This window comes from Scyliorhinus canicula, chromosome 11 (assembly GCF_902713615.1).
Source record: "Scyliorhinus canicula chromosome 11, sScyCan1.1, whole genome shotgun sequence".
Taxonomy (NCBI): Eukaryota; Metazoa; Chordata; class Chondrichthyes; order Carcharhiniformes; family Scyliorhinidae; genus Scyliorhinus; species Scyliorhinus canicula.
Genome location: NC_052156.1, coordinates 30474578 through 30499771, shown reverse-complemented (window position 1 = coordinate 30499771; position 25194 = coordinate 30474578). Strand labels below are relative to the sequence as shown.

Sequence of the window (25194 nt, the reverse complement as noted above, 5' to 3'; positions counted from 1 at the left end):
TAAAATAAATAACAAACAGTACCCAAAGTTATATTTTAATAAGTATTAATCATAGAAATCCTACAGTGCAGGAAGAGGCCATTCAGTCCAACGAGTCTGCACTGACCCTCTGAACGAACACCCCACCTAACGTTTGAACACGAAGGGGCAATTTAGCCTGGCCAATCCACCTAACCTGCATATCTTTGGAATACCCTCCTCTTCTGTAGTGTACATCTATAATGCAAATTTTCTTATCAAATATGAAATTGATCAGAGATTTAGGCAAAATGGTCATTAAAATTATACGGTCAGATGATGCAAAACTGCAGTAAACTGATAGGAAATGTGGTCTACTAGCAATCCATATTTTTCTTGTTAAAGAGAATAGGTTAAAAAAAACCTCGACCGATATTTTGAGTATGCAGGAAATCAACCACAACATATTAAAATGCCACCCAGCGGATTAAGGAACACCTCTTCTCCATGTTGTACAAGCACAACAGTGTGGCTGTTATTTCCACAACCATCTCTGCTATACACTAGCTGTGCTGTTTCCTCAGCGTTATCTTGTAGTTTAATTTAACACTGGCACAGACACCCCGGAGGAGGGGCTTTTGAGGAAACGGCGCAATCTCCAAGCGGAATTTGACATTTTAACCACCTGGAAGGCGGAGGCGCAGTGGAGGAGGGCGCAGGGGGCGGTATATGAGTACGGGGAGAAGGCAAGTTGGATGCTGGCTCACCAGCTCCGGAAGCGGGAGGCAGCTAGAGAAATTGGGGGAGCCACGGATGCAGGAGGGAACTTGGTGCGGGGTGGAAATGACATCAATGGGGTGTTCAGATCCTTTTACGAGGGCCTGTACCGGGTGGTGCCCCCCAGGGAAGCAGGTGGGATGGACCGCTTTCTGGATAGGCTGGAGTTCCCAAGAGTAGGGGACGAGTGGGTGGAGGGTTTGGGGGCCCCAATCGAGTTGGAGGAGCTGGTGGAGGCGTTGGGAAGTATGCAGACAGGGAAAGAGCCGGGGCATGACTGGTTGCCGGTGGAATTTTACAAGAAATGTTCAGATTCGCTGGGCCCTCTGCTTGTGAGGACCCTGAATGAGGCTAGGGAGGGGGGGATCTGCCCCCAACGATGTCCAGGGCAATTATCTTTGCTCCTGAAGCGGGACAAGGACCCCCTTCAGTGTGGGTCTTACAGGCCAATCTCGCTCCTTAATGTAGATGTCAAGTTGTTGGCAAAGGTGCTGTCCAGGAGGGTGGAGGATGTGCTCCCGACGGTGATTCATGAGGATCAAACGGGGTTTGTAAAGGGGAGACAACCGAATGCCAACGCGCGGAGGCTCCTTAATATCATGATGATGGCGCCGGCGGCTGGGGAGTCAGAAATAGTGGCGTTCATGGATGCGGAGAAAGCTTTTGATAGGGTGGAGTGGAGTTACCTGTGGGAGGTGTTGCGGAGATTTGGGTTTGGTGAGGGGTTCATCAGCTGGGTGAGGTTGCTGTACAGCTCCCCTGTGGCGAGTGTGGTGACGAATGGGAGGAGGTCGGCGGACCTTCGGCTTTCCAGGGGGTCGAGGCAGGGGTGCCCCTTGTCTCCCCTGCTCTTCACGTTAGCGATTGAGCCCCTGGCCATGGCGATGAGGGACTTGAAGAGTTGGAGGGGGATTGTGTCGGGGGGGGGGGGGGGGGGGGGGGGGGGTGGGCGAGGGGGAGAGGAGCACCGGTTGTCGCTGTACGCAGATGATCTGCTGTTGTATGTCGCGGATCTGGCTGAGGGGATGCCAGAGGTGCTGAAGATACTTGAGGAGTTTGGGGATTTTTCGGGCTATAAGCTCAATGTGGGGAAAAGTGAGCTGTTTGTCCTGCACCCGGGGGATCAGGAGAGGGAGATAGGTGAACTCCCGTTGAAGAGGGCTGAGAGGAGCTTTAGGTATCTTGGGGTCCAGGTGGCTAGGACCTGGGGGGCCATGCATAGGCTTAACTTTGAGGCTGGTGGGGCAGATGGAGGAGGAGGTTAGGAGGTGGGACGCGCTACTGCGTTCGTTGGCGGGCAGGGTCCAGTCGATTAAGATGACTGTGCTCCCGAGGTTTTTGTTTCTTTTCCAGTGCCTCCCCATATTGATCCCAAAGGCTTTTTTCAGAAGGGCGAATAAGTCGATTCTGGGGTTCGTGTGGGTGCGGAAGGCCCAGAGAGTAAGGAGGGTATTTTTGGAGCGAAGAAGGGAGGTAGGGGGCCTGGCGCTGCCCAACCTGTGTGGATATTATTGGGCGGCGAACGTGGCGATGATTCGCAGGTGGGTGACGGAAGGGAAGAGATTGGAGGTGGCGTCCTGTGCGGGTAAGAGTCTGGAGGCTTTGTTGACGGCCCCACTTCCACTCCCCCCGGCAAAGTACTCCACGAGTCCGGTGGTGGTTGCATCCCTTAAAATCTGGGGACAGTGGAGGCGGCATGGGGGGGGTGAAGGCCTCAGTTTGGGCCCCAATACGGGGGCAATCACCATTTTGCGCCGGGGAGAACGGGTGGGGGATTTGGGAGTTGGCACAGGGCAGGCATCAGACAGTTTGGGGACCTCTTTCTGGAGGAGCTGGTGGGGAAGTGGAACCTCCCCCCCCTGGGAAGGGTGCTTTCGGGGACGTGGGTCGGTGAAGGAAAGATCTCGGCTATTTACCAGCTGATGCAGGAGGAGGAGGAGGCCTCAGCAGAAGAGCTCAAAGCGAAGTGGGAGGAAGAGCTAGGGGAAGAGATTGTAGATGGAACGTGGTTGGACGTCCTGGAGAGGGTGAATTCCTCCTCCTCTTGCGCACGGCGCAGCCTAATTCAGCTGAAGGTGCTGCATAGGGCTCACATGACGGAGCAAGGATGAGCCGGTTCTTCGGAGGGGAAGACAGGTGCGGGAGGTGTTCGGGAGGCCCGGCAAACAACACCCATATGTTCTGGGCTTGTCCGGCCTTGGAGAGGTTTTGGAAGGGGGTGGCGGGGACTTTGTCGGAAGTGGTCGGGTCTAGGGTCAAGCCGGGCTGGGGGCTCGCGATCTTTAGGGTAGCTTTGGAGCCGGGAGTGCAGGAGGCCGGCATTCTGGCCTTTGCATCTCTAGTAGCCCGGCACAGGATTCTGTTACAGTGGAGGGATACGCGGCCCCCGAGTTCAGAGGCCTGGATCAACGACATGGTTGGGTTCATCAAGTTGGAGAGGATGAAGTTTGCCCTGAGGGGGTTCTTTCGGCGGTGGCAGCCCTTTCTCGACTTCCTGGCGAAGGGGTAGAGAGTGGTCGGTCTCAGCAGCAACTTGGGGGGTTTGTTTTTGCGGCGGTGGGTTTGCTATGTTGTTATTTTCTTCTTTCTTGTATTGCTGTTGGTTTTTTGTTATTATTTATTTTGGGGGGGTGAGTTCTTTTCTTGTGTTGGTGTGGAAACACGCCTTGTTTGTTTTAAATTGTGGGGAGAAAATTTGTTATTGAAAAACTTTTTTTTAAATTATTTTTTTTTTTAAATAAAAAATTAACACTGGCACATTTTTTAGGGACTTAGCAAGCTTCTTCTGTGCAGGTTCCCCACCTCTCGTTCCCTCACAACCAATCTGAAATTCTGATTAAAATAAGTTTCTGGGAACTGGGTGATAGATAGCGTTTGATATGCAGCAAAGGCTTCAATAATGAAATCAAAATATTATTTTGCCAAATCTACACAGGAGCTGAAACGAATTACAGAATCTTATATTTAAACAGAAAGCTTTGCTCACCTGTCTCCTCCACTTCTCTGCTTTATGCAAATCATTACACTCTGATGCAAGGAATGGTCTCCTTTCCTACTGAATAGATAGACAGTAATCATCACAAAGTCAACATCACAGCCTCGTCAACATCAAAGTTTATAATGATGCAACCAAAAGAATGAGATGATCTGCATCTCATTCAACTGCAAACAATGAAGATATTTGAATAAATGCTGCACTAACTGCTTATTTTGCTAGAAAGTGATCTGTTAGCTGGGCAACTCCCATCACTGCATAACTTAATAGGTCAAGTATTGAGAAATCTGGTGTATAATTGTGCATGTTTCAATGTCCTGCAAATATAAAAGGGGCAGTTTATATACTGGAATAGTTTATATACTGCATCTTGCTCAAAAACAATTACACAATTTACCAACCTTAACTTTTCCATCTTCTAGCTGGGCCTGACGAAATCTTGCCAGGGCGGTCCTAAAACAAAACAATTACTATGAATTACGAATCGCCTCTCACAAATACACAAGGATGATGCATTGGATTCCAAAAGAATATTCAAGCCAATTCAGAAAGTTAATTAAAAATATTTTCTCCGATAAGAATTACGGACCATTACTGAATGAATGAAACGAACAGAAAATGCTCGAAACACTCCGAGCAGGCAGCATCCCTGGACAGAAACAGGGAGAACATGGCCCAGCCTATTAACTTTTAGCTGCATTGGCAGCACGGTGGCGCAGTGGGTTAGCCCTGCAGCCTCACAGCGTCGAGGTCCCAGTTTCGATCCCAGCTCTGGGTCACTGTCCGTATGGAGTTTGCACATTCTCCTTGGGCTTGCGTGAGTTTCGCCCCCACAAGTCAAAAATGTGCAGGCTAGGTGGATTGGCCACATTAAATTGCCCCTTAATTGGAAAAAATGAATTGGATACACTAAAGTTTAAAAAAAAACTTTGAGCTGCATTTAATGCAGCCCAATGCGACAGGAACCAGTGGCCAAGCCCACTTAATTGTGGGAGAGATTCCACGTCAGACTCCCGACGATAGGCAAATCTCCCTGATTAAATCAGAGGGCGGAAGGGACGAAAGTGAAATTTCCGGATGCCAGCAGTGGGATATCAATTAGGCTCATTTATGAGATGATTGACACCCATTGTCCATGAGTCCATTGCAATTTAGTGACCCCGGGATTAAATGCACACCGCAGAGGTCTCCTGCGCTTTTGAAAGGCCATCCAGAAAACCTTGTTCCGTTTCCCAGTGGTCCAACAGGAGGGTGGGGACTGGGCCTTCCCATTAAGGGACCCAGCACAGGGTTAGATGTGGCTGCTGAAAGCCTCCGACCTCCCACTTCCATGACCTCTTTTCACTCACTTGTGGCCCGGAATCCCTCTGAAATCCTGGGCCTTGGGTGTGGGAAGTGCTGCCAGCAGCCACCACTCTGTGGGCTGGACTTCCATTGCCTCAATTCCGGAAAGGACTAACAGTGACCAATTAAATGCCTGAAGGGCACTTGATTCTGCCAGGCCTCCCCGTGGGACCGATGGGGATTGCCTGCTGGTTCTCTGACTGGTGGAATTCTGTTTCTCTCCCCAATGCTCAAACTGCTGAGTATGTCCAAAGGGGCAGCACGGTGGCACAGTGGTTAGCACTGCTGCCTCACAGTACCAGGGACTCGGGTTCCATTCTGACTTCGGGTGACGGTCTGTGTGGAGGTTGCACAATCTTCCTGTGTCTACATGGGTTTCCTCCAGTTGCTCCTGTTTCCTCCCATTGTCAAAAGAGGCATATAGCAGCGATGGCCGAGTGGTTAAGGCGTTGGACCTGAAATTCAAGGGGTCTCCCCACGCAGGTTCGATTCGAATCCTGCTCGTTGCGGGCTTTCATATTTAGGGGCTGGTTTAGCACAGTGGACTAAACAGCTGGCTTGTAAAGCAGAACAAGGCCAGCAGCGCGGGTTCAATTCCCGTACCAGTCTCCCCGAACAGGTGCCGGAATGTGGTGACTAGGGGCTTTTCACTAACTTCATTTGAAGCCTACTTGTGACAATAAGCGATTTTCATTTTTCATTTTCAGGTTCGGTGGATTGGCCATGAAAAATTGCCCCTTAGTGTCCAAAAGGTTAGGTGTGGTTACCGGGATAGAACAGGGGTATGGACCTTGGTGGGGTGCTCCTTCGGAGGGTCGGTGCAGACTCAATGAGCGAATGGCCTATTTCTACACTGCAGGGATTCTATAATTTTCTGTTTTCTTTTCAGACTTTCAGTATTTTGCTTTTGTCATCAACAATAAATAAAATGGGCGGCACGTGGCACAGTGGTTAGCACTGCTGCCTACGGCGCAGAGGATCTGGGTTCGAATCCCGGCCCTGGGTCACTGTCCGTGTGGCTTGCACATTCTTCCCTTGTCTACGTGGGTTTCACCCCCACAACCCAAAGATGTGCAGATTAGGTGGATTGGCCACGCTAAATTGCCCCTTAACTGGAAAAAAAAAATTGGGTACTCTAAAATAAAATTTTTTTAAAAACAATAAATAAAATTAGTTACACATGTCTGAGATCACCTCAGTAATTAGAATTCCACATTAAACTCTGTCACAAATGTGGAGTATGATGGTGGCTTATTACTTTTCCAAAACGAGAAACACCAAGCCCAACATTTGGGTACAGAAACCACACCAAATAGAAAGTTAGAAAGAGATACAAGGGATCGGAAATTGAATTTTGAAACCAAAAGTAGCTCAAAATCTTAGATGTCAAATTTACAAAATGTAAATCTTAAAAGCTGTGTGTTAAACTAAATCAAATTGCCCAGCTTGAGCATCAAGAATAACATAGAATAAATAGTAGATTAAGCTCCAACGCAATCATCCATCAATGTTCTTTAATTCAGATTTCAGAATAACATTCCTATTGCAAAGTTCTAAACTTTATATCTTACGTCTTTGGGATTTTTTTTCAGTGAAATTGACAAATTGTCACAGGCCACTTTTATGCAATTTATTCAAATACCAAGGAACTGGATTAAAAGACTCAAACACAATTTAGTTTAGCATGACCTAAGTCAAGAATAACCCAAGAGTACTTACTAAAAGGCAATCCACATTAGTATGTTTTGCTGACTGCATACATTCCATACCTTCCCGGAAGCATGCCCTTAGAAAAATATGATATCTATGCATAAACATAACCTAGAAATATTGTTTCTAATGATATGAAAATGAAGACAACTACAAATCATCCGAAAGACAATCCCATTCTACCACCGTCACTATATTAACAAAGCTGAACTACTGCTGGCATTGAATAAAGCACAATTATTATTTTTTTATTCTTTTTTACATTTTTCCAATTAAGGGGCAATTCTCAAAGTGTGGCCAATCCTCCTACTCTGCACATCTTTAGGTTGTGGGGGTGAGACCCACGCAGATACGGGGAGAACGTGCAAACTTCACACGGACAATGGCCTGGGGCTGTGATCAAACCTGGGTCCTTGGCACGTGAGGCAGCAGTGCTAACTACTGCACCATCGTGCTGCCCGAGTAAAGCACCATAAATTTCAACCTTCACCAAATTATTTACATGTTGCACTTACGATTTGATTAGGTTTTCAAAATATTTTAAATGTTTTATTTTTTAAAACAACCAAATTTAAATTGGATATCATAAATCCAATCGGATGAAAAAGTAACCACATCAAATCTAAAAATTCACAAGAGTAGCACTACATTGTTGAAATGTGTATTTCATTTTTGTCATTAAATGTTAATGAGATCATGTACTTACATTGCCTTTTCTGCATTTCGAGCCTGTATGAGGAAAATGGGCAATATTAATTTTGCAGCAAGTCATTCAATTTATTACAAATTTAGAGAAAAAGTACCAGAATTCTACTTAAAATGGCAAGACAGTTTTGTGAACCCATTTCCACAGATTAGCAAGTGCACACATTAGGCTGACAGTGTACTGGAACATTGCAACAGGCCAAAGTCAGAAATGTGAGCATAAGAGCAAGATGGTGAATTGAAGTGGCAAGTGACAGGCAGGGGGGGGGGGGGGGGGGGGGGGGTCCGCAAAGTGGTCAGCCAGAATCCCCAGTGTAGAGAAGATTGCAACGTGAGCGGCGAATGCAGTAGACTAAATTAAGTGTTCCAATGCAAACTGGAAGAACAGCACCTCATCTTTTGATTAGGCACTTTACAGCCGTCGGCACTTAATACAGAGTTCAACAACTTCAGACCATGAACTCTCCTCCATTTTGATATTTTTAGCCTCTACTCCCACCAGGTCTCTCTGAAAAATGAAATGAAATGTAAATCGCTTATTGTCACAAGTAGGCTTCAAATGAAGTTACTGTGACAAGCCCCTAATTGCCACATTCCGGCACCTGTTCGGGGGCTGGTACAGGAATTGAACAGTGCTGCTGGCCTGCCTTGGTCTGCTTTAAAAGCCAGAATGTCTAGTTCACCTAACAGCACGTCTTTAGGGACTTGTGGGAGGAAACCAGAGTACCCGAAGGAAACCCACGCAGACACACGGAGAACGTGCAGATGCCACGTGCTTTTAGCCCTGTGCTAAACCAGCCCCGTGTGTAACCGTTCGTATATTTTACTTTCAGAGGATGCTAACCCTTGTTCTGCTATTAACACATTTGGCTATCTATTAATCCCTATGTGAGCTAAAGTAGGCCATCTTGGTGTTAGTATGCTACAATCACCCTTCTTGGAGGAAGGGCAGGAATAAAATGGTCAAAGCACTTTTGACTGGGAAGTAAACACTTGGAAAGGCCAGAGAAATGAGATTAGAGCTGAGAATTCCAACTGGAAAGTTATCATGATGGGCCCATTCTTGCCCTGCAATTCATTTGGTTCTATAAATTATACAACACGTGTGCTTGGGCATGTAATTTGTTCTCCAACATCAGTATATCTCTGCAAATACATTATGTGCTAAATCAAGCCTAATTAAAGTTGGTTTAGTACAAAAAGCATCGCAAATTGTGGGTGTTTCGCTCCCACAAGCCAAAAGATGTGCAGGCCAGGTGGATTGACCATGCTAAATTGCCCCTTAATTGGAAAAAATGAATTGGGCACTCTAATTTTTTTTTTTTTAAAAGCATCGCAATAATACGTCGTGGGGGACAAAATTCTTTTGGCTGTTCTGATCACTTTAATCTATAGGTTTGAGAATAAATGTTGCAAAACCAATCCAGAAAGTGAACATTGCAAGGATAGCAGCTTTCATACAAGGGTCGCACGGTAGCACAGTGGTTAGCACTGTTGCTTCACAGCTCCAGGGTGCTGGGTTTGATTCCCAGCTTGAGTCACTGTGTGGCATCTGCACGTTCTCAGTGTGTCTGCGTGGATTTCCTTCGGGTACTCCGGTTTCCTCCCACAAGTCCCTAAAGACGTGCTGTTAGGTGAACTAAACATTCTGAATTCTCCCTCTGTATACCGGATCAAGCGCCAGAGTGTGGCGACTATGGGCTTTTCACAGTAACTTCATTGCAGTGTTAATGTAAGCCTACTTGTGACAATAAAGATTATAATACATAGAGGCGCTACAGCATTGCCGCGATGATTCACCTAGAGGCACATCTTGAACCGGGGGGGGGGGGGGTCCTGCCTCTACTCCAGCACCTTTCAAATGACTGATTTGATACCTACCATTGTAAAAGCTGTGTACGGGTAAACCTCCACACACGGTGCTTCCCAACGCCTCAAACCTGATGAGAAACAGGAAGTACATGTCGTGGGTCGCAGGTCAGGGTTCGACTCTCGACAAAAGGAAGCTGCTGATTGGAGAGGTGGAGGCGGAGCTCCCTCTCTCGCGCGCGATTGGTGCGTGGGGCGAGAGGGAGGCGGGGCTGTCCTCGAGCGGTGACGGTTGGTTAAGGGGTCACGTGAGCATGTCTCATGGTGGCGGATGCTGCTGGGCGGGGTGAGTGTGTTGCCAGGGGTTACGCCAGCCCATAATACCAGTCACTGCGAACTGGGTCATCATTGCGGTATTTGGGTGGTGCTGCTGGGCACTGTGCGTCCCTTTTGGATAACCAAATAAACTGAATCATCAAGCTGAGGGTCAATTGAAAGACACCCCTTAAAGGGAATCTGCGTCAATGTCAACGGAAGCTCAAAGGAAACTTAAAGCATCAAAACAAAATGTGAAGAGAGGGTCCAGCCGTGCGTTTGTGCTGTCGAGTTAGCAAGTTCTCAGCTGGGACATCCTTCGGCAAATTGACTGAAACCCGAGTGTCCGAAACGTGCACCCTTTTTATTGCAGCTGGTGGTGATCGGGTAGCCCTTTCCTTGGGAGTCGGTGGTTGCAGGAGGCAGCATTTCCTACCAAAGGCTTCAAACATAAATAGAGCAACTTAATGTATTGGATGGTCTGGTTAGAGTAAGTAAGGCGAAACTCCTTCCACAGGTAGTCAGGCCGGTAGCCTGAGGGCATAGATTCAGTGTAATTGGCAATATGCCATGGTCTGGAACACATTGCCTGAAAGGAAACATTCAATAATAATTTTCCAACTCTAGTTGGATAAATACTTGAAGGGCTATGTGGAAAGAGCTGAGGAGTGAAATTAATTGGGCAGATAGTTATTTCAATGAGCCAGCACAGGCACGATGGGCTGAATGGTCTCCCGTGTTGTATCATTCTATGATTCTGTAATGCAGACTTTACTTCTTGACAAAGGACAAAGTCTTGTGATTGAACATACAATGAAAACTGATGGCAAATGACTTGGCTTTTTTGCTGGTGGAGGGAGGGCAGTCAGTAATTTTGCTAGGCTTTTGTCTTGTTAAGTGTCTTGTGAAATTCATGAAACAGTAGAAATAGCCTGCATGGTGTCCAAATGCATCCCTTTTTCACTTGGCCTCACATCTGAAGATGACACAGGCTGCCAATGGGAATGCTAAAGTAAAAGTGAAGTCTGCGCAGCTGTCATTTCTCAGTCTTGGAGTGACAGTGCACATATTCAACTTCAGACATTTAACAGTGGAAACACTTCCAAGTTGGTTAATCCTTCCTGGGACTCTCTTGCCTAAGACTTTTTATGGGAAGTTATAAAATTATAAAAGATGCATGGCACTAAGGGTAAAGTAGTGGATGCTGCTGGGCGGGGTGAGCGTGTTGCCACGGGTAACACCAGCCCATAATATCAGTCACTGCGAGCTGGGCCATCATTGCGGTAGTTGAATAGCGGATATCCACACATGGATAGCGGACTGGTTAATTAATAGAAAGCAAAGAGTGGGGATTAATGGGTGTTTCTCTGGTTGGCAATCAGTAGCTATTGGTGTCCCTCCGGGATCAGTGTTGGGCCCACAATTGTTCACAATTTACATAGATGATTTGGAGTTGGGGACCAAGGGCAATGTGTCCAAGTTTGCAGACGACACTAAGATGAGTGGTAAAGCGAAAAGTGCAGAGGATACTGGAAGTCTGCAGAGGGATTTGGATAGGTTAAGTGAATGGGCTAGGGTCTGGCAGATGGAATACAATGTTGACAAATGTGAGGTTATCCATTTTGGTAGGAATAACAGCAAACGAGATTATTATTTAAATGATAATATATTAAAGCATGCTGCTGTGCAGAGAGACTTGGGTGTGCTAGTGCATGAGTCGCAAAAAGTTGGTTTACAGGTACAACAGGTGATTAAGAAGGCGAATGGAATTTTGTCCTTCATTGCTAGAGGGATGGACTTTAAGACTAGGGAGGTTATGCTGCAATTGTATAAGGTGTTAGTGAGGCCACACCTGTAGTATTATGTTCAGTTTTGGTTTTCTTACTTGAGAAAGGACGTACTGGCACTGGAGGGTGTGCAGAGGAGATTCACTAGGTTAATCCCAGAGCTGAAGGGGTTGGATTACGAGGAGAGGTTGAGTAGACTGGACTGTACTCGTTGGAATTTAGAAGGATGAGGGGGGAATCTTATAGAAACATATAAAATTATGAAGGGAATAGATAGGATAGATGCGGGCAGGTTGTTTCCACTGGCGGGTGAAAGCAGAACTAGGGGGCAAAGCCTCAAAATAAGGGGAAGTAGATTTAGGACTGAGTTTAGGAGGAACTTCTTCACTCAAAAGGTTGTGAATCTATGGAATTCCTTGCCCAGTGAAGCAGTAGAGGCTCCTTCATTAAATGTTTTTAAGATAAAGATAGATAGTTTTTTGAAGAATAAAGGGATTAAGGGTTATGATGTTCAGGCCGGAAAGTGGAGCTGAGTCCACAAAAGATCAGCCATGATCTCATTGAATGGTGGAGCAGGCTCGAGGGGCCAGATGGCCTACTCCTGCTCCTAGTTCTTATGTTCTTATGTACTCAAGAATTCTATTTGTGCCGAAGCAAGTTGTGTTCTTGGATCCTATGAAAATTTGGCCTAACCACACAAACCCAAGGTAAAGTGTGTCTACTGGTGCCTCCTGCCTTGGGTTGCTATCTATGTGGTGTTTGCACTTTTTCCCCATGTCTACGTGGGTTTCCTCCAGGTGCTCCGGTTTCCTCCCACAGTCCAAAGATGTGCAGGCTATGTGGATTGGACATGCTAAATTATAGTATCTAGGGATGTGCAGGTTGTTATAATAATAATCTTTATTAGTGTCACAAGTAGGCTTACATTAACACTACAATGAAGTTATTGTGAAAATTCCCTGGTCGCCACACTACGGCACATTGAGGGAGAATTCAGAATGTCCAATTGACCTAACAATCACGTCTTTCGGGACTTGTGGGAGGAACCGGAGGAGACCCACGCAGATACAGGGAGAATCCAATTCTCTTTTGAAGGCCTTGATTAAATCAACCTCCACCACACACTTAGGACAGTGCATTCCATCCAGATCCTAATCGTTTGCTGTGTAAAAAAAAAAAAAAAAAAAAATCTTTATGTCTTTGTTGCTTCTTTTGCCAATAAGCTTAAATCTGTATCTTCTCTAGTTCTTGATCCTTCCACCAATGGAAAAGGTTTCTCCCTATCTACTTTGACCCCTTATGATTTTAAACACTTCTATCAAATCTCCTTTTGATCTTCCAGCTCCAACTTCTCAAATCTATCCATGTAACTGAAGTTACTCAAACTATTCTCAGTTGCTTTCACATCCTCCCTAAACATGATGCCTAGAACTGGACACACGGCTCCAGTTGAGGCTGAACCAGTATGTTAAATTTAGTTAAACACGATTTGTCCTTAAAAAATGTGTGCTGGCTTTTCTTAATTAATGCACATTTCCCTCCGTGATTTGTCCCAAATTTTCAGTTCTAAAAGTGTCTCCACTACTGAGGTTTCACTGACTGGTTTCACTGACTGACTGTGCTGTGTTTATCCTTACACCATTGTTCAAAAAAAGGATGTAACATTTGCAATTCTCCAGTACTCTAGCCCACCCTGCTATCTAAGGAGGATTAGAAAATTATGGCCATTCTTGCTTCCATCCGTATCCTTTGATGCATCTGGTCCTGGTGACCTATGAACATCATGCACAACCAGCCAATTTAATACACTTGATGGCTAGAAATTGATAAATAATGTATCGACTATCTCCCCTTTCACTATGACTTGGGCAGCAAGCAATTGCAGCATTGCATTCTGTTCTTCAATGTTGTGAGTTTCTTACTCTGTATTGTATCTTTATTTTTTTGCTTTTATTGGTCTTTTTAGTGTGTAAAATGATTGAATGACTGTGTACTTGAACTCATTGCTGTTTCAGTTTACTTATTGACCCTGCTATCCCCAATATTCCAAAGGCACGGGCTGTCGTTAGGATACAGTTCCACAGTTGTTGTTTCTTTGCTGAATTGACTATTCTTCATATATGAGCACATTGAGTCATTCAACTGATAATACAAGAGACTAATTATGTCCTCTTCTGATAGTTCATACCATTTGTAGTTTGGACGATCAAGGAATAGCAATAAGATGAAAACTCTGGCTTTTACGCCAACTTGCCAAAGGCATTGAAGCTAATTGCAGCACTCTTACTATCACCAGTGTTAAGATCTGCCAAGTCATCAGAGGCTGGTAATCAAATGGGAGATGTGCTAAATGCTAATGTCTTAACATCTGAGGAGCCTTCAGCATTTCAGTCTTCTCAGAAATATTATTATTTTTTAAAAATCATCAAAGCTTTTGTTAAAGGCAGTGGTACTCTTGCTGAGCAGAGTAGAATTAAGTCTGGTCAAGAGGCCAAAGGAGAGAAAGTCATACAAAATGACTAGGATATAAAATTTGTAGATAATAATTGGATTTTGCAAAGTACAGAAGGTGTGGGGTGATGTTCAAAAAGCTCTGGAGTACATTTTTATTCAGATGGCTACTGTATATTGTTGCACAGAATTCTTGAAATAAACTTGCTCTGTAGGAATACCCTGGACAGGATTCTCCGTTTCAAAGACTAAGTGCTGATGCCAGGACTGAATCGATGGTGTTCTACGACCACAGCAGCAGCGCCAGTCCCGGAGCAATTCAGGATCCATTAATGGGTTAGCACCGGTACACATGGAACTAGTGCTATTCCAATGAAAAATGGTATCCAATTCGCCAGGGTCGGGATTGGCACTCGAGGCTGACGTGCTACAGCCACATATCAGCACTCCTCTCCCAAGACACACTCATTCCAGCCAACAAGATGGCAACCCAAAGAGTGGCACTCTGTTTCGCAAATACGGAGCTCGAGACCCTGCTCAATGCCATGGAGGAGAGGCAGGGCATCCTGTTACCTGGGGTGGGAAGGAGGCTCCCACTCACCGCTGTACACCGGGCCTGAGTGCAGGTGGCAGAGGCCGTGAACGCCATGGGCCCCACTGCCCAGAAGGCCTGTAGTGCCGGAAACTCCCCCACCCCATCCAACAGAATCCCACATGCCGGCAGTCTGCTCGCACCTCGCCCTGCACCACATGCTAGCACCCATACCGCTCGCCATGGACGGGTGCCCTGGTCACAAAGGCCACTAGTTGTCCACCCTCTGTGTAGACCGTGTCTGACTGCCGAAGAATAATAATAATCTTTAATGTCACAAGTAGGCTTACATTAACAATGCAATGAAGTTACTGTGAAAAGCCCCTAGCCACCACATCACGGCGCCTGTTCGGGTACATAGAGGGAGAATTCAGAATGTCCGAATTACCTAACAGCGCATCTTTCAGGACTTGTGGGAGGAAACCAGAGCACCCAGAAGAAACCCACGCAGACACAGGGTGAATGTGCAGACTCCACACAGACCGTGACCCAAGCCGGGAATCGAACCTGGGACCCTGGCGTTGTGAGGCAACAGTGCTAACCACTGTTCTACTGTGCCACCCAGACACTGTGCATTGTGTATTTTTTGTCTCTTCCTCTAGGAGAAGGCGGCATACAACCACAAGGAGAGAGAAAACTGGAAGAGGCTCGCTGGACCTGCGGGCCCTCACCGTTGTGGAAGGGCGGACACTGGACCTGGTTGGTGGGCCCAGAGATAGGGCAATCGCCTAAGTGGAGATCGATATTGGGGAACCAGGTGAGCCCCCGTTGAGTTGCGGTGTCCATATGGCATGCGTGGCACAGCCCCCACACAACCCCAACCCACAATCCAACCATACATCACATCTTGTGTCTTGCAGGATCACTTGGTGTCGAGATGGGCCCTTTTGGTGTCCCCCTTATCCCGCCACAACCTCAGGACACGTCGTGCGACAAGGCGGCACTGGACAGCGACGTGAGCCCCCAAGCGCCAGCCCGCGATATCCTGGAGCACCAGCCTGGAGATTACACCGACTTTTCGTTACAGCTGTCTTCAACACCCTCCACCATCCCAGAGACACCTTGGTTGGGCATTATAGTGAAGAGGCGGGTGGCATGGTGGAGCAGTAGTTAGCACTGCTGCCTACGGTGCTGAGGACCCGGGTGCGATCCCGGCTCCAGGTAACTGTCACTGTGTGGCATTTACACATTCTCCCCCCCTGTCTGCATGGGTCTCACCTCCACAACCCAAAAGGTGTGCAGGGTAGGTGAAATGGCCACATTAAATTGCCCCTTAATTGGAAAAAAAGAATTGGGTACTCTAATTATTTTTTAAATTAAAAAAAGAAATTACAGTGAAGAGGCTCCTGGGACACTATCTGGTGCACAACAGACAGGCGGGACAATACCGACTTTCCAGTGCAGCTGTCTCCAACACCCTCTACCATCCCAGATACACTCGCCTCGGGCATTATAGCGAAGACACTCCTGGGGCAATATCTGGTGTGCACCATACATGTGCAGCGGTACATCAAGTGGAGGTACGAACCCCTGACGTGCGGACGGTCAGAGGGCAGCCTGACCCCAGGGATTAGCTGCTGTCCAGATAGGCCTAAGGCTTCTGGTAGGGCAGTCTCATCGGTGCTGGAGTTGCTGTTGTCAGCAATCATCCTGCGCCTGCAGATGCAGGAGGTGGTGCTGACCATGTGTGCCACCCAGGCCAACACCGCATTGGTGGCGGCCGCGGTGGAGGCCTTGGAGGTGAAGGTATCGACCATGGGTCAGCATGGCCAAGGCCTGGGGCACTCTGTGCGGTTAGTGGCCGAGGCACAGAACAGGGCTTCCCCAGGCAGCTATGTACCAGGACCATGTGGACATTGCAGCAGCACTTCACAGCTTGGCCCAGTCATAACAGGTCAGGGGTGCGGGCATCAACGGCATTGCCTGGGTAATGGCTGACCTGAACCAGTCACAGAGAGAAATGGCACAGTCCCAGAGGGAGGTGGCCCAGTCCCTCTGCTCCATGACCCAAGTATTGAAACCATGGTTGAGACAGGAGCGGGTCTCCAGGACTGGCATGTGGCGGCAAGGCAGCGGCAACCATTCCTGGTTGAATTCCAAAATCCATTGTCTTCAGCGGGTGAAAGGCAGACATGTTAGCATGGTGTGTACCCCCGTGCCCAACCAGGTCCAACTGGATACACAATGGCCCCAGATTGCACTGCAGCCCCTGCCTCCCATGCCCCCTCCCCAGCACCCCCTACTCCCCGACATCCACCCCTGGCCATTCTTAGAGTACCCAACTCATTTTTTCCGCATAGGGACAATTATAGCATGGCTAATCCACCTACTCTGCACATATTTGGGTTGTGGGGGTGAAACCCACGCAAACACGGGGAGAATGTGCAAACTCCACAAGGACAGTGTCCAAGAACCAGGATCGAACCTGGGTCCTCGATGCCATTCATGCCACTGTCGAGGCACCAGAGCATGGCAGTCTGCTGAGTGCTTGTCTCGATTTTCGGCTGACACGTGATTCTCCACCCGATCGTGCTTGTGATTCCACCATCGCTGGAAGGAGAGTCCCACCCTTTGTATTTATTTGGTTTATGTTATGTATCTGAAGAACCCTGCTGATGGTTAAAATGTTCCCAATTCGGGGACAATTTAGCGCGGCCGATCCACTTAGCCTGCAGTCTTTGGGGTTGTGTGGATGAAACCCACGCAGACACGGGGAGAATGTGCAAACTCCACACGGACAGTGACCCAGGGCCGGGGTTTCTTAACCATAATAAATGTTCAAACCTTTTTTTAAACAGTTAATTATTTTTAACAACGTATTTTGTGTAATCCTAACAATGGAATTATTTTTCAGATTACTACTTTCAAAACAAGCTGGCCAATTATTTTCTGAAGCGATGACATAAAGACTGCCTACACGGAAGAACATTGTTATTAAACAAGACAAAATGTCAATGCATTTTCATTGTGTACTACCACATATTAGACATTTCACTGCTTGAAAACCTGATACCACCAGATGGCTCTCTACTAAAATAGCTTCATTTATGTGACAGCTGCATTTATGTGGCAGCTGTTGTAAACTACTGTATGTGGTTATTAACAAGGGTAGGATATTACAGGATCTTATAAAGATATATGTTGACAGTATATCATATGCTAACATTTTTTTGTTTTATTTTCTGACAGTTGTTGATTTAGTGCATGTAACCACGTAGCGGCTGGTATTGGCCAATACAACAGCACAAAACTAATCTCTTCTGTTTAGATTGGCAATGTTGCTAAGGATCTTTGTTTCTGAGTTTACATTCTGAATGTGAATAGTTCCTGGACTGATTATTTGAAAAAAAAATAAAAGTAGATGGATAACTTGCCTTATGGAATAGATGGGCATGGGATTGATTTTCAGGTTGTTGCTTATTGATTGATTGAGTTTTATCAGTTCTGGATCAGTTTATCCAGCACTGCCTCTAGGTCATTTCTTGAAACATTAAGAGGAGACAGTGTGTAGCTAATTTGCTTGAATCGTTCCTGCTGTTGGTTTCAACAGGCCATTCCTGGTGAAATGTAAAAACTTCGCATAATTGTTTCTGAAACGCTTGTCAGCAAAGAATTTGGGGTGAAAACATAAAAGGAACTTGAAACAATTGAGTACCCAGTTCATTTTTTCTAATTAAGGGGCAATTTAGCGTGGCCAATCCACCTATCCTGCACATCTTTGGGTTGTGGGGGCGAAACCTACGAAAACACAGGGAAAATGTGCAATCTCCAAATGGACAGTGACCCAGAGCCAGGATCGAACCTGGGACCTAGATGCCGTGAGGTAGCAGTGCTAACCACTGTGCCAACATGCTGTCCTATTAAAGGAGTATCTTGACTGAAATGGACAAACCTAACTTTCTGTGGCAGGTTTATTTTGTATCTGTTGCACAAGTACACCAGGGCCATTCACTGCATTTCCATTGTCTTTTGTGAGACAGATAGCGAGATTAGATTTTCTAGAATCTAATAATTATGACTTGCCACATTTTGGACATTGACTTTTGGGTAATTGACTTGAAACACACATCGGCCCTGCACCTAAAGGTGCGGTATTCACGAAGGAACTTACCAAACACTTCGACTTGTCCAAACCAGAATCTTTTATTGAGTCTCGTGTGGTAAGATAGAAATCTGATTCAGAGCATGTTATCATGGAGTCTTATTACCATCTCAATCTTCTGAAGATGGCCAGATGTGTCTCCCTTTATATCGGAGTCACAGGCCACATGACCTTAGTCTGGAGACTGCACGGTGCGTCTGTTCCGCCACCTGCTGGTTGGAGGTCGCACACTATCCAACTATGATATAGCCCATAGGCACATCACCACATCCTGGCAGATAAAATTACATAAACAAGTTTCCGAAAGGAGAGTAGGTGAACTGGGAATAAAAGATTAGGAGATGGCGAAGAAATGTGATTGTCACCCGCTTGGAAAAGCCTATGTTTTGGAATTCCACAGTTGATGAATTGTGACATGAATAGGACACATTTATGTCAACTATTCCTTGGGTCACGAAGGCAGGACTTCCTACTGGGATGACATCCAAAAAGGTACTCTTGTTCAATGGGAGCAGGGTGGCTCCATTGGAGCACAAGTCAAGGATGATGGATAGAATGCTTGCATGGGAAAGTTTTTTTTGAAAACAGTATACTTTAGTCCTTGATGTTTTGTGAAGTTGTGTGAGGGGAAACCAATGGACTTGCATAGATGTTTAAAATGCATGTAAATAGTTTTTTTCTATGCAAACATTATTTGGGGATATATGTAAACTGTATCTGGTACATGTAAGCAATAATAAATCTGTTACTCAAGTAATGCATTCCAATGTTCCAAAGAGAAGGGATGATAAGGGTGCGATTCTCCGGAAAAATTTCTAAGTGTGCAAGCAAGTGGGAATTGCCACGAGTTTCCCAGCGCTCAGCCCAGCGAGGCTGGCAACACTATTCAACATTAATTCATCCACTTAACGAGGCTCGCCAGCTGATTCGCCGGGACTACACTTGCCAACCTTCCCGCTAACAATGTCGATCAGCACTTAAGCTGCTCTTGCTGAGCCAGCCCCAGCCAGCTCTCAACAATGGCGCAGAGGAGACTGGGCCCAGGATTCGGGGATGCTGACCTGGGTAAGCTCCTGGACACGGTGGATGCCAGTAGGGATGTCTTGTTCCCCTGGGAATCCAGGAACTACAAGGCAGCAGGTGCTGCCTGGGATGAGGTGGCAGCAGCAGTCAGCTCGGGCAGTGTGACTAGGAGGACTGGCCTCCGGTGCCAGAAGGTCAGCACGAGTGAGTAGACACCAACTTCCCACCACCACCCAAGGGAGCATCCCGCCAGGTGACCCCCAACCCTCCCTCCACCCCAACTCTCCCCACAATTGAGAACCACACATGTGGCTAACAATGCTCTTTGCGACCCCTCAGGAAAAGCTCTCCCATAATCGGCGGGAGAAAGCCCAGACTGCTGGTGGGGTGCCGGACTTGAGAATCCACACTTCCTTCAAGGACTGGGCCCTGGAGGTGACCTGGATGGCCGAGAACAGGGCAGTCACCCACGCGGATGCTGCCGGCTGCCGCAGAGGTGAGGAACCACCAGACTCCACCCAGAGATCCAGTCAAATGTGAGTACTGATCGCCTTACTGACTGATCCATCCCTCCCACTGACATGTCCATTTTTCCACAGGTCCTCCAGCTGACGGCGTCGGCCTATCCTGGCGGCACCCTCTCCTGACCCCGAGGAGAACACCTTGGAGAAGAGCTCCGACGATGCAACTGTTCTAGTCGTGGCACAGCAGTCATCCACACCGAGATACATACGCCCTGGTGGACATGTTCGTGATCAGGCTTCTGGGGCACAATCTGGTGAGAACCACATTGCTGATGATGCTCATCTGGTGGAGGCAGGAACCCCCACGCAAGACAGCGGTCAAATGCCTGCTGGGTCCCTGGGTCCCAGCCTGATGCTGAGCCTCTGCAACAGGTTTATCCGGACCTGATGGAGATGTTAGGCAGCGGCTAGGACAAGAGGGAGATGTCAGCGTCACGCCAGCAGATCCATAGCAGCTTGGAACAGTCCCAGAGGTTATGGGCGCAGGAGATGGTGACGGCAATGAGTGGCACCGAAGCCAACAGTGCTAGGATGGCGACCGCAGTGGAGCGTCTGGTGCATGACGTTGGCACCAGTAGTGAAGGTGTCCAAGGCATACCACAGTCGGTGACGGCCATGGCTGAGGGTCTCAGCAGTATGTCTGCCTCGCTGGGCTATGTCACTCATACCAGGCTGACCTTGATGAGGTTCTGTGGGACATATCCTGCTCTCAGAGGGAAATGGCCGATGCACCAAGGAGCTTGTCCCAATCGCAGGTGGGCATGGCTGAGGCACTGCAGAGCAAGGCCCGGTCACTGGGGGATGAATCCAGGTCACTGAGGGGCATCAACACCATGGTGCAGGCATGGGGAGCCGCCAGGGCTGGCAGAGCCAGATGCTGCAGGGGCTGCTGGGGCATGAACCAGCCTCCATCCCAAGGCGGGCCCAATAGGCACCGACCGGGAGGAGGAGGCGCTGAGTGCCAACCCGGACCCGTCCCAAGTGACGGTGGCCACCAGCTCTCCTGAGTTCCACCCCTCTGATGAGGCCGTGTCTTGGGGTCAGCACACGGACCAGGGCGGAAAGGCTGTGCATGTGCCGTCAACAGGTGAGCCTCTGGCCTCAAAGGATGGCCGCAAGGTGCATCGAAGGCCATGGGATGAGGTAAGCAGCTGGCTCCTCCACCTCAGATGTGCATCCTGGTGAGACATCTAGCCGTTGTGGTATATCTAGGAGGACCAAGCACATCAAGGATCACTGAGGGCACGGGGGAGGGGGACGGGATAGATGGGGGGGGGGGGGGGGGGAACAGCACCAGCGTGAGAGTGGGAATTAATTTTTTTTGTAAAATATTTTATTAAGGCATTTGTGATTAAATAACAGTAAACCATATACAGACAACTATAAACATAGTGCAAAATCCCTCTACCTCCCTCACGGGTTCCACCTTCCTAGAACCGTAATCAAGACTAACCCCCCCCCCCCGCTGAAAGTTAATTGTCTCTAAAGAAGTCAACAAACGGCTGCCACCTCCGGATGAACCCTAGCATTGACCCTCTTAGGGCGAACTTGATTTTCTCAAGATTGAGGAAGCCAGCCATGTCATTGACCCAGGTCTCTAATTTTGGGGACTTCGAGTCCCTCCAAGCTAACAGTATCCATCTCTGGGCTACCAGTGAGTCAAAGGCCAAGACGTCAGCCTCGCTCGCCCTCTGGACTCCCGGGTCCTCCGGAAATTGCCACCTCTGGACTCTATGCCATCATTGTTTTTAACACCATGGACATCTACAAACCCCTGCCAGAATCCCCTAAGCTTCAAACATGCACAAAACTTGTGAACATGGTTCGCTGGCCCTCCCGCAAACCTTGCACACCTGTCTTCTTTCGTAAAAAACTTGCTCACCCGGGCCACCGTCGAACGACCTTAAATGTGGCGACTAGGGGCATTTCACAGTAACTTCATTGAAGCCTACTCGTGACAATAAGCAATTTTCATTTCATTTCATTTCAATTGTATCAGGCTGATCCTGGCTCAAGACGTGGACGTGTTGACCCTGCTTAATGCATCTGCCCAGAGACCTGCCTCTATCTCCCCCCTAACTCATCTTCCCATTTGTGCTTTAGCTTCTCTTGTCTGCATTTCCTCTGACTCTATAAGTTCTTTATAGATATCTGAGACCTTCCCATCCATGCTCTAGAAATTATGTTGTGTCCCCTATGGCGGTAGGAGATGGAAGGTTGGAACCTGCCTTCGCAAGAAGTCCCGAATCTGCAGATGCCTAAACCCATTCCCTCCCGTCAACCCAAACGTCTCCTCTGGGTCCTTCCCTAGTCTGATGGGCGGCTTGGTTCTCTGGGTGTGGGGCAGGGTACGGCACATGGGCTTCCGCCTTGAGCATCTGTAGATGCTGCTGCTGCCGCCTTCGCTGGTGTCTGGCTGCATCGCGTAGCACCAGCACCTCTAAGGCAACCGCTGCTTCCAAAATCCCTGCCATAGCGTTCAATTTCTGTAAAGAAGTGGGAGAGGGACTGACAAACAGCAGTGGTTCTCACCCCAGGACCCTCCAATCCTGCACTGATCCCCTCCTCGCCCCTACCTGGAACCCCCTGCCCACACACACCCGGCCCTTACCAGGCCCCAGACCCTGCACTTCACCCGCTCACAACGTCAACCGGACTGGCGGGCTGGTCCTCTCCCCATGGCACTCACCCACCCTCCAGACGTGGACAAGTACTCCGGAGCTGTGCCCCATCCCCTGGGTTTTCGGATGTTGGCTGCTATGTGTTTGGTGTTGCCTCCCACATTGCTCAGGCACTGTGTCCAGGCATCAAGGTGCGATTGGGATGCTAGGCAATGACTCCCACATGCTACATGGCACACCCACCCACAGTAATCCACTTGGGTTGTGTGAAGTGCTCACCTAAGCACGACTTAGCAATAGCCTTTAGCTGCACGGCCAAAGTCTCGGCAATCGGTGGGGATTATGAGTGGTCAGTGGGGCATATGGGCAGAGACAAAGGTCGCCCCAAGAACAGGCACACATGATCCAGGGGTTGGCATGATGGTGCTGCGAGCAGTTGCCCCCCCCCACCTTCCCATGGCGGCCCACCCCTGCGGAGGGTCCCCCACCCCCAGCCGAGGGTCTTCCATCCTCCACCGAGCACAGGGGCAGGAAGCCCAGCATCCCCGGCTCTTTGCCTGTGAGCAAAGATGGCTGCTCACCTCCTCGGCTCCCCACAGATATCCTTCCGCCAGGTTCACGCTTTAAAAAAGGAGTACTAATCGGCGCGAGTGTGAGCACTTGCTGTGGAGACCGCTGAATGATGGGAGGCCATTGGATAACGGGTGGTTCTCGTTCATTGTATGGAAATTGGGCTTAAGTGGTGACAATTGGTTTCTCGCCTAGCTATGGTGAGATCCCAATTTTCCCTACGGGAGCGGGCAGGTTGTATCACAAACTGTTTGGCGCCTGGCACGTTTTTCTATTTACCGCTGGAAGATCGTGCCCTAAAACCTTTAAAAGCATGATGATTAGAGATGGGTGGGCTATTCACTGTCTACTTTGTGCCCATAGCAAATCCCACTACGTTGGGAAAATTCAGGGAGAAGCCCAAAACAAGATTTGATTGGTCAGTAAACAGATTGTTTTAAGCAGGATTCTCCGGCTGCTGAAATTCTCCCACCCGCCAGCGCAACATGAGGCCAGCCCAAATCACTATTGGTCTCCACAAAAGGATGACCATGCTAGGGGCTCTGAGGCCATTGCAGCGCATGGATGGTTGGGAATATGGCATGGCAATCCATGGAAACCTGGCACTGCCAGATTGGCACTGTCAAGGAGCAGGGCCTATGGGAGATCCATTGGGATGGTCCCAATTCCAGCGATCCTTGGGGAGGGAGATTTGGTGCCGGTGAGGATAGGTGGTTGGGTCATCCTGATGTTTGTATAGTGGGGTTAGTGATTTGAATATTTCTGAATATTTAGTGGTGGGGGGAGGTTGTCCCTCTGTTGTCCAGGTTTGGGGTGTTCTCCTTGTCTGCAGAGGGCCACAATGCCTGTGGAGGGTCTTTAAACCCATTTTGAGATCGGATGGAAGCCCCAAGTTGGGCTTGCTGGCGTGTTTAGGCCCCACCCCACTCAATGCAGGTGTAAAGCATGGCCCCTCCAAAAAATTGTCTTAAGTGTGGGTGCATTGCGATCAGAATCACACTGAACCACCCAGCGGGAATCGCACGGCGTTTCCCACCGGAGGTCACACTTAGAAAAGTTTTGGGAGAATTGTGCCCACGGTGTCAATCCAAATGCTTTAATTTCTTCATCAAGTGCTGTCCAGATGATCTGTTTGTTCAGCATATATATAAATAATGCTATCTTTTGTGGAGCTGTTTATATGACGTTGCACTCTGATCTCGGCATTGTCATTGCCCGCACAGTGCTTAGATACTGTGCTGACAGAGCTATTCCGATGACCTACATGAACTCTAATTCGAATTGTTCAGCAAAGAAACCTTATACACTCACCCTGTGGTTATACTCAAAGCTTGGAAACTTAAATTACAGAGATTGCTATCACTAGCCTTTCTAATACTTGACTCATTTAAAACCCATTAAAATCTAAAAGCTTTTTGAAATTTAATGCGCCGGTTCCTTTTTAGGTTTTTTTTGTTCAGAGGATGCTAGCCAATGTGGGGCTATGCCTGTAAGCAATATCATAGATGGCTGATGGTGTGAACTCCAACCAGCAGGTGGCAGTACAGACACACCATGCAGTCTCAAGACAGTGGTCATGTGACAAGGCACTCCATTATAAGTGGGGGCACGCCCAGTCACAAGAGGATGGTTGTAAAACATACAAGTTAACAGTTGTGCGAGATGTAGTTCCAGAGGAGTACAAAGAAACTCCATGATAACTTGCTCTGTAACAGATCGTTATCTTTCCATGTGGATTCAATAAAAATCCTTGTTTGGACAAGTCAAGTTGTTTCCTTGCTAGACATCGAACACCAAATACAAAAGCCAAGCATTTATTTCCCATCTGTAAATACCCTTGAGAAGGGTAACTGTTTATACCCACTCAATCAACAGCATGAGAGCCTGTTAAATAATCTTGATGGTGAAGAG

The 25194-nt window shown here is 47.9% G+C and overlaps 1 protein-coding gene and 1 non-coding gene across 2 annotated transcripts in view; one reads left to right on the top strand and one right to left on the bottom strand.

Annotated features, from left to right (window-relative positions):
- The window catches only part of isy1 (ISY1 splicing factor homolog), a 31770-nt gene extending 22242 nt beyond the window's left edge, over positions 1–9528 (bottom strand). Inside the window, exons 1-4 of the mRNA XM_038812703.1 lie at positions 9371–9528; positions 7491–7513; positions 4132–4183; positions 3722–3787 (exon numbers count right to left, since the gene is read on the bottom strand). Of these exons, the coding sequence (XP_038668631.1) occupies positions 3722–3787; positions 4132–4183; positions 7491–7513; positions 9371–9373 (144 nt within the window). The 5' untranslated portion in view covers positions 9374–9528. The remainder of the gene's footprint in view (positions 1–3721; positions 3788–4131; positions 4184–7490; positions 7514–9370) is intronic.
- On the top strand, positions 5498–5583 carry trnas-uga. The gene has a single exon. It is a non-coding gene; the product is annotated as a tRNA-Ser (tRNA).
- Positions 9529–25194: the final 15666 nt, after the last annotated feature.